Source organism: Fringilla coelebs, assembly GCF_963513975.1.
Source record: "Fringilla coelebs genome assembly, contig: SCAFFOLD_371, whole genome shotgun sequence".
Taxonomy (NCBI): Eukaryota; Metazoa; Chordata; class Aves; order Passeriformes; family Fringillidae; genus Fringilla; species Fringilla coelebs.
In genome coordinates, this window is record NW_028167341.1 from 26,094 (window position 1) to 36,487 (window position 10,394).

General features: G+C 45.4%; 1 protein-coding gene across 1 annotated transcript in view; it reads right to left on the bottom strand.

The window, feature by feature from the left end:
• Nucleotides 1-7,088, bottom strand: part of LOC311166006 (uncharacterized protein) — a gene marked incomplete at both ends in the record, with an annotated part of 30,033 nt that extends 22,945 nt beyond the window's left edge. Inside the window, 2 exons of the mRNA XM_084227499.1 lie at nt 1,260-1,331; nt 7,017-7,088. Of these exons, the coding sequence (XP_084083625.1) occupies nt 1,260-1,331; nt 7,017-7,088 (144 nt within the window). The remainder of the gene's footprint in view (nt 1-1,259; nt 1,332-7,016) is intronic.
• Between the last annotated feature and the right edge of the window lie 3,306 nt (nt 7,089-10,394).

The window sequence follows — 10,394 nt, forward strand, 5'->3', positions numbered from 1 at the left end:
AACCAGTATCACTCACAGGTACTCCAGCACTCCCAGTCCCATTCCCAGTACAAACCAGTACAAACCAGTATAACCAGTATCACTCACAGGTACTCCAGCGCTCCCAGTCCCATTCCCAGTACAAACCAGTACAAACCAGTATAACCAGTATCACTCACAGGTACTCCAGTGCTCCCAGTCCCATTCCCAGTACAAACCAGTACAAACCAGTATAACCAGTATGACACTCACAGGTACTCCAGTGCTCCCAGTCCCATTCCCAGTACAAACCAGTACAAACCAGTATAACCAGTATAACACTCACAGGTACTCCAGTGCTCCCAGTCCCATTCCCAGTACAAACCAGTACAAACCAGTACAAACCAGTATAACCAGTATAACACTCACAGGTACTCCAGTGCTCCCAGTCCCATTCCCAGTACAAACCAGTACAAACCAGTATAACCAGTATAACACTCACAGGTACTCCAGTGCTCCCAGTCCCATTCCCAGTACAAACCAGTACAAACCAGTACAAACCAGTATAACCAGTATAACACTCACAGGTACTCCAGTGCTCCCAGTCCCATTCCCAGTACAAACCAGTACAAACCAGTATAACCAGTATCACTCACAGGTACTCCAGTGCTCCCAGTCCCATTCCCAGTACAAACCAGTACAAACCAGTATAACCAGTATCACTCACAGGTACTCCAGTGCTCCCAGTCCCATTCCCAGTACAAACCAGTACAAACCAGTATAACCAGTATCACTCACAGGTACTCCAGTGCTCCCAGTCCCATTCCCAGTACAAACCAGTACAAACCAGTATAACCAGTATCACTCACAGGTACTCCAGTGCTCCCAGTCCCATTCCCAGTACAAACCAGTACAAACCAGTATAACCAGTATCACTCACAGGTACTCCCGTGCTCCCAGTCCCATTCCCAGTACAAACCAGTACAAACCAGTATAACCAGTATCACTCACAGGTACTCCAGTGCTCCCAGTCCCATTCCCAGTACAAACCAGTACAAACCAGTATAACCAGTATAACACTCACAGGTACTCCAGTGCTCCCAGTCCCATTCCCAGTACAAACCAGTACAAACCAGTATAACCAGTATAACACTCACAGGTACTCCAGTGCTCCCAGTCCCATTCCCAGTACAAACCAGTACAAACCAGTATAACCAGTATAACACTCACAGGTACTCCAGTGCTCCCAGTCCCATTCCCAGTACAAACCAGTACAAACCAGTATAACCAGTATCACTCACAGGTACTCCAGTGCTCCCAGTCCGTCGAAGGCTCCGTCCCCGACGCTGCGCAGCCGCCCCGAGGACACCAGGCTGGGACAGGGGGGGACATTTGGGGACAGTTGGGGACATTTTAGGGCAATTTCGGGACTTTTTTGGGGACAATTTGGGGACATTTGGGGACATTTGGGGACATTTGGGGACATTTGGAGGAATTTTAGAGACATTTCAGGACAATTTGAGGACAATTTTGGGGCATTTGGGGACATTTGGGGACATTTGGGGAGATTTGGGGACATTTTTGGGGACAGTTTTAGACATTTTTGGGGCTATTTGGGACATTTAGGGACATTTTAGGGACAATTTGGGGACATTTGGGGACATTATGGGAGAATGAAGGGGAAAATTTGGGACATTTGGGGCCATTTGGGGACATTTTGGGGCCATTTGGGGTGGTTTGGGGCCATTTGGGGACATTTTTGGGACATTTTGGGGTGATTTGGGGACATTTGGGGACATTTGAGGACATTTGGGGACATTTTGGGGACATTTGGGGACATTTGGGGAGATTTGGGGACATTTGGGGACATTTGGGGACAAATTTGGGGTCATTTTGGGGCATTTTGGGGATAATTTGGGGACATTTGGAGGAATTTTTGAGACATTTCAGGACAATTTGAGGACAATTTTGGGGTCAATTTGGGGCATTTGGGGACACTGGGGGACATTTGGGGACATCTGGGGACATTTGGGGACATTTGGGGACATTTGGGGACATTTGGGGACATTTTGGGGACATTTTATGGACATTTTGGGGACATTTGAGGACATTTGGGGGACATTTGGGGACATTTGGGGACATTTATTGGGACAATTTTGGGGATTTTAGGGACATTTGGGGACATTTTGGGGACATTTTGGGGACATTTTGGGATCGATTTGGGGACATTTGGGGACATTTGGGGACATTTTAGGGGCAATTTTGGGGATTTTTGGGGACAATTTTGGGACACTGGGAAAACTTTTGGGAACATTTGGGGACATCTTTTGGGACAATTTTGGGGACATTTTTGGGGACAATTTTGGGACATTTTGGGGATTTTGGGGACAAACTTGGGACAATTTGGGGACATTTGGGGACCATGAAGGGAAAAATTTGGGACATTTTGGGGACATTTTTGGGACAATTTGGGGACATTTTGGGGATGTTTGGGGACATTTGGGGACCATGAAGGGGAAAATTTCGGACATTTGGGGACATTTGGGGACATTTTGGGGTGATTTGGGGACACTTTGGGACATTTGGGGACACAGGGACAATTTGGGACATTTTGGGGACATTTGGGGCCATTTTGGGGCCATTTATGGGGAAAATTTGGGACAATTTGGGGCATTTTGGGGATATTTGGGGACATTTGGGGACATTTGGGGACATTTGGGAACTGATTTGGGACAATTTTGGGGACATTTGGGGACATTTTGGGGTGATTTGAGGACATTTTGGGGACATTTGGGGACATTTGTGACAATTTTGGGGACATTTTGGGGACATTTGGGGCCATTTGGGGCCATTTGGGGACATTTGGGGACATTTGGGGACATTTTGGGGACATTTTTGGACATTTGGGACATTTGGGGACAAATTTGGGGTCATTTTGGGGCATTTTGGGGATAATTTGGGGACATTTGGGGACATTTTGGGACATTTTAGGGACATTTGGGGACATTTGGGGACAGTTGGGGACATTTGGGGACAGTTGGGGACATTTGGGGACATTTTAGGGACATTTGGGGACAGATTTGAGGGAATTTGGGGACATTTGGGGATGTTTTAGGGACATTTTGGGGACATTTTAGGGACATTTTGGGGACATTTGGGGACATTTGGGGACATTTGTGACAATTTTTGGGCATTTTGGGGACATTTGGGGACATTTGGGGACATTTTAGGGACATTTGGGGACATTTGGGGCCATTTTGGGGACATTTGGGGACATTTTGGGGACACTTGGGGACATTTGGGGACAATTGGGGACATTTGGGGACATTTTGGGGACATTTTGGGGACATTTGGGGTCATTTGGGGACATTTGGGGACATTTTGGGGACATTTTAGGGACATTTTGGGGACATTTGGGGACATTTGTGACAATTTTTGGGCATTTTGGGGACATTTGGGGACATTTTTAGGGACATTTGGGGACATTTTGGGGACATTTGGGGACAGTTGGGGACATTTGGGGACATTTTGGGGACATTTTGGGGACATTTGGGGACAGTTGGGGACATTTTGGGGACATTTGGGGACAGTTGGGGACATTTGGGGATATTTTGGGGACATTTGGGGACAGTTGGGGACATTTTAGGGACATTTTGGGGACATTTTGGGGACATTTGGGGACAGTTGGGGACATTTTAGGGACATTTTGGGGACATTTGGGGACATTTCGGGATCGATTTCAGGAAATTTGGGGACATTTGGGGACATTTTGGGGACAATGAAGGGGAAAATTTGGGACATTTTGGGACATTTTAGGGGCAATTTTGGGGACAGTTTGGGACAGCTTGGGGACATTTGTGACAATTTTGGGGACAAATTGGGGACATTTTGGGGCCATTTTGGGGTCAATTTGGGCACATTTGGGGACATTTGGGGACAATTTGGGCACATTTGGCGACATTTGGGGACATTTTGGGGACAATTTTGGACATTTTGGGATCATCTGGGGACATCCAGGGACATTTGGGACAATTTTGGGTCCGTTTGGGGACAATTTGGGGACATTTTGGGACAATTGGGGGAGATTTGGGGACATTTGGGGACAATTTGGGGTCAATTTTGGACATTTTTGGGACCATTTGGGGACATTTTGGGCACATTCGGGGACAATTTTGGGACATTTGGGACATTTTGGGGATCTGGGGACACTTTGGGGACAATTCTGGGGATTTGGGGACAATTTGGGGACAAATTGGGGAAATTTTGGGGCCATTTTGGGGTCAATTTGGGCACATTTGGGGACATTTTGGGGACATTTTGGGGTGAATTTGGGTTTTTTGGGGGGTGAATTTGGGATATTTGGGGTCATTTTGGGATTTTTGGGGCCATTTTGGGGTGAATTCGGGGTTTTTGGGGTGAATTTTGGGGTGAATTTGGGGTTTTTGGGCTGAATTTGGGATTTTTGGGGCCATTTTGGGGTGAATTTGGGGTTTTTGGGTTGAATTTGGGGTGAATTTGGGCAATTTGGGGCCATTTTGGGGTGAATTTGGGGCATTTTAGGGGGAAATTTTGGGGATTTTGGGGTCGATTTGGGTGAATTTGGGGTGAAATTTTTGGGGAGATTTTGGGGTGAATTTGGGATTTTTTGGGGGGAAATTTTGGGATTTTTGGGGTCACTCCCAGCAGGGTCAGAGCCTGGAGGTGAATTTGGGGTGATTTGGGATTTTTGGGGTGAATTTTGGGGTTTTTGGGGTGAATTTTTGGGATTTTGGGGCATTTTGGGGGAAATTTTGGGGATTTTGGGGTGAATTTGGGGGATTTTGGGCAATTTTGGGTTGATTTGAGGTAATTTGGGATTTTTGGGGTGAATTTTGGGGTTTTTGGGTGAATTTGGGGCCATTTTGGGGTGAATTTCAGACATTTTGGGGCAAATTTGGGGTTTTTGGGGCCATTTTGGGGTGAATTTGGGGTGATTTGGGTCATTTTTGGGGGTGAATTTGGGATATTTGGGGCCATTTTGGGGTTTTTGGGGTGAATTTGGGATATTTGGGGCCATTTTGGGGTTTTTGGGGTGAATTTGGGGATTTTTGGGATAATTTGGGGTGAATTTGGGGTTTTTTGGGTCATTTTGGGGTGAGTTTGGGTCCATTTGGGGCCATTTTGGGATTTCTTTGGGGTTTTGGGGCCATTTTGGGGTGGATTTGGGGTTTTGGGGTGGATTTGGGGCCAATTTGGGGGAATTTTGGGTCCATTTGGGCCATTTTGGGCCTTTTGGGGTGAATTTGGGACATTTTTGGGTCATTTGGGGCCATTTTGGGGTGAATTTGGGGATTTTGGGTGAATTTGGGACATTCTGGGGGTGAATTTGGGGTGAATTTGGGTTTTTTGGGGGGTGAATTTGGGATATTTGGGGCCATTTTGGGGTTTTTGGGGTGAATTTGGGGCATTTTAGGGGGGAAATTTTGGGGTCGATTTGGGTGAATTTGGGGTGAAAATTTTGGGGAGAATTTGGGGTGAATTTGGGATTTTTGGGGCCATTTTGGGGTGAATTCGGGGTTTTTGGGGTGAATTTTGGGGTGAATTTGGGGTGAATTTGGGGTGAATTTGGGGTTTTGGGGGTGAATTTGGGCAATTTGGGCCATTTTGGGGTGAATTTGGGGCATTTTAGGGGGAAATTTTGGGGATTTTGGGGTCGATTTGGGTGAATTTGGGGTGAAATTTTTGGGGTGAATTTTGGGGTGATTTTGGGATTTTTTTGGGGCCATTTTGGGGGGAATTTGGGGTTTTTCGGGTGAATTTTGGGGTGAATTTGGGGGATTTGGGGCCATTTTGGGGTGAATTTGGGGCATTTTAGGGGGAAATTTTGGGGATTTTGGGGTCGATTTGGGTGAATTTGGGGTGAAATTTTTGGGGCGATTTTGGGGTGAATTTGGGATTTTTTTGGGGTGAATTTTTGGGATTTTTGGGGTCACTCCCAGCAGGGTCAGAGCCTGGAGCTGAATTTGGGGTGAATTTGGGATTTTTGGGGCCATTTTGGGGTTTTTTGGGGTGAATTTAGGGATTTTGGGGCCATTTTGGGGTGAATTTGGGGTTTTTGGGGTGAATTTGGGATTTTTGGGGGAAATTTTTGGGGTTTTGGGTGAATTTGGGGCCATTTTGGGGTGAATTTCAGACATTTTGGGGCAAATTTGGGGTTTTGGGGCCATTTTGGGGTGAATTTGGGGTGATTTGGGTCATTTTTGGGGGTGAATTTGGGATATTTGGGGCCATTTTGGGGTTTTTGGGGTGAATTTGGGGATTTTGGGATAATTTGGGATGAATTTGGGGTTTTTTGGGTCATTTTGGGGTGAGTTTGGGCCATTTGGGGCCATTTTGGGATTTCTTTGGGGTTTTGGGGCCATTTTGGGGTGGATTTGGGTTTTTGGGGTGGTTTGGGGCCAATTTGGGGGAATTTTGGGTCCATTTGGGGCCATTTTTGGTCCTTTAGGGTGAATTTGGGACATTTTTGGGTCATTTTGGGACATTTTGGGGCGAATTTGGGGATTTTGGGGTGAATTTGGGACATTCTGGGGGTGAATTTGGGACGAATTTGGGTTTTTGGGGGGTGAATTTGGGATTTTTGGGGCCATTTTGGGGTGAATTCGGGGTTTTTGGGGTGAATTTTGGGGTGAATTTGGGGTTTTTGGGGTGAATTTGGGCAATTTTGGGCCATTTTGGGGTGAATTTGGGGCATTTTAGGGGGAAATTTTGGTGATTTTGGGGTGAATTTGGGGTGAAATTTTTGGGGCGATTTTGGGGTGAATTTGGGATTTTTTGGGGTAAATTTTGGGATTTTTGGGTCACTCCCAGCAGGGTCAGAGCCTGGAGGTGAATTTGGGGTGAATTTGGGATTTTTGGGGTGAATTTTGGGATTTTGGGGGATTTTTGGGGTGAATTGGGGGGATTTTGGGTTTTTTGGGGTGAATTTGGGGGTTTTGGGTGAATTTTGGGGTTTTTGGGATTTTTGGGGTGAATTTGGGGGTTTTTGGGGTGAATTTTGGGGTTTTTGGGTCACTCACAGCAGGGTCAGCGCTGGAAGGTGCCGGAAGCTCCCCTGGGGCAGCTCCTCGAGGTCCCAACGGATCAGGGAGCTGGAATGGGGCAAAAAACCCGGGAATTTGGGAAAAGGGGAAATTTGGGGAAATTTGGGGGGAATTTTGGGGAATTTGGGGAGAAAATGGGGAAATTTGGGGAAAATTTGGAGGGAAATGGGAATTTGGGGGAAATTTGGGGGAAATTTGGGAAATTTGGGGGAATTTTGGGGGACTTTGGGGGAAATTTTGGGGGAATTTTGGGGAATTGGGGGGAATTTGGGGGAATTTGGGGGGAATTTTGGGGGAATTTGGGGAAAATTTGGGGGAATTTTGGGGAATTTTGGGGGAATTTTTGGGAATTTTTGGGAATTTTGGGGGAATTTTGGGCAATTTGGGGATTTTGGGGGGAATTTGGGGGAATTATGGGGAATTTTGGGGAATTTGGGGAAAATTTTTGGGAAATTTTTGGGAATTTTTGGGAATTTTTGGGAATTTGGGGGGAACTTTGGGGGGAATTTTGGGGGAATTTGGGGGAATTTTGGGGAGATTTTGGGGGAATTTTGGGGATTTTGGGGAAAATTGGGGGAATTTTGGGGAAATTTTGGGGAAATTTGGGGGGAATTTTTGGGGAATTTTGTGGGAATTTGGGGAGAAAATGGGGAAATTTGGGGAAAATTTGGGGGAAATGGGAATTTTGGAGGAATTTTGGGAATTTTGGGGGAATTTGGGGGGAATTTGGGGAAATTTGGGGGAAATTTTGAGGGATTTGGGGGAATTTGGGGAAAATTTTGGGGCATTTGGGGAAAATTTTTGGGAAATTTTTGGGAATTTGGGGGGAATTTGGGGGGAACTTTGGGGGGAATTTGGGGATTTTGGGGGAATTTTGGGGGGATTTTTGAGGGATTTTTGAGGGATTTTGGGGAAATTGGGGGTATTTGGGGGGAATTTTGGGGAAATTTTGGGGAAATTTTTGGGAATTTGGGGGAATTTTGGGGGGAATTTTGGGGAATTTTGGGAAATTTTGGAGAAATTTGGGGGGAAATTGGGGGAATTTTGGGGAAATTTGGAGGGAAAAGGGAATTTTGGGGGGATTTTGGAGGAAATTTGGGGGAATTTGGGGGAAATTTGGGTGAATTTTTGGGAATTTTGGGGGGAATTTGGGGGAAATGAGAAAATTGGGGGAATTTGAGGGATTTTGGGGGAAAATGGAAAAATTGGAGAAATTTGGGGAGAAATTGGGGGGAAATTTGGGGGAATTTGAGGGATTTTAGCGAAATTTGGGAGAAAATTGGGGAAAATTTGGGGAAACTGGGAATTTGGGGAGGGAAACGGGAAATGGGAGGAATTGGGGGGAATTTCGGGGGGGAAATTTGGGGATTTTGGGGAATTTTGGGGAAATTGGGGATTTGGGGGGGAAATTGGGGAGAAAATGGGGAAATTTGGGGAAAATTTGAGGGATTTGACGGAAATTTTGGGGGAAATTGGGGGAGAAATTGGGGGAAATTTGGGGAAATTGGGAATTTTGGGGGGGAATTGGGAAAATTTGGGACATTTGGGGGGAAAATTGGGAGAATTTTGGGGACAATGGATGAAAATTGGGGAATTTGGGGGGAAATTGGGGGAAAAAGGGAAATTTGGGGAAATTTTGGGGGAAATTTGGGGAAAAAATGGAAAAATTGGAGGAATTTGGGGGGAAATTTGGGGAAATTTGGGAATTTTGGGGGGGAAAAATGGGGAAATTCAGGGGAATTTGGGGGAAAAATTGGGAAAATGGGAAAATTGGGAGAATTTTGGGGGACAATGGAGGAAAATTGGGGAAATTGGGGGGAAATTGAGGGAAAAAAGGGAAAATTTGGGGGGATTTGAGGGATTTGAGGAGAATTTTGGGGGAATTTTGGAGAAAATGGAGAAATTGGGGGAATTTTGGGGAAATTGGGAATTTTGGGGAGGAAATTGGGGAAATTTGGGGGAATTTGGGGAGAAAATGGAAAAATTGGAGAAATTTGGAGGAAATTGGGGAAATTTGAGGGGAAATTGGGGGAAATTTGGGGAATTTTGGGGGAATTTTGTGGCAATTTGGGTGAAATTGGGGAGAAAATGGAAAAATCGGAGAAATTTGGGGAGAAATTGGGGGAATTTTGGGGGGGAAATTGGGGAAATTTGGGGGGAATTTTGGGGGAAATTGAGGAGAAAATGGGGGAATTTGGGAGAAATTTGAGGGGAATTTGGGAGAAATTTGGGGAATTTTGGGGGAATTGGGGGAGAAAATGGAAAAATTGGGGAGATTTGGGGGGAAAAATTTGGGAAATTTGGGGGAAATTTGGGGGAAATTGGGGGAAATTGGGGGAGAAAATGGAAAAATTGGCGAATTTGGGGGGAAAATTTGGGAATTTTGGGGGGAAAATGGGGAAATTCAGGGGAATTTGGGGAGAAAATGGAAAAATTGGAGAAATTTGGAGGAAATTGGGAATTTTGGGAGGGAAATGGGAAAATTGGGGGGAATTTGAGGGAAATTTGGGGAATTTTGGGGCAATTTGGGTGAAATTGGGGGAGAAAATGGAAAAATCAGAGAAATTTGGGTGAAATTGGGAATTTTGGGGGGGAAAATTGGGAAAATTTTGGGGGAAATTGGGAAAAATGGGGAAAATTTGGGGAATTTTGGGGGACTGGATGAAAATTGGGGATTTGGGGGGAGGGAAATTGAGGAATTTGGGGGGAATTTGGGGAGAAAATGGAAAAATTGGAGAAAATTGGGGGAGTTTGGGGAATTTGGGAGAAATTTCAGGAATTTTGGGGGGAAATGGGAAAATTGGGGGAATTTGGGAGGAAAAATGGGAAATTTGGGGGGGAAATTGGGGAGGAAATGGGGAAATTTGGGGGATTTGAGGGAAATTTGGGAGAATTTTGGAGAATTTGGGGGGAAATGGGGAGAAAATTGGAGAATTTGAGGAGAATTTTGGGGGAATTTTGGGGGAATTTGGGGAGAAAATGGAAAAATTGGAGAAGTTTGGGAGAAATTCGGGGGAAATTTGGGGGGAAATTGGGGAAAAATGGGAAAATTGGGAGAATTTTGGGGGAAATTGAGGAGAAAATGGGGAAATTTGGGAGAAATTTGGGGAATTTTGGGGGAAATTGGGGGAGAAAATGGAAAAATTGGGGAAATTTGGGGGGAAAAATTTGGGAAATTTGGGGAATTTGGGGGAAAATTGGGAAAAATGGGAAAATTGGGAGAATTTTGGGGGACAATGGAGGAAAATTGGGGAAATTGGGGGGAAATTTGGGGAGAAAATGGGGAAATTTGGGGGGATTTGAGGGATTTGAGGGAAATTTGGGGGAATTTTGGGGAAATTGGGGAGAAAATGG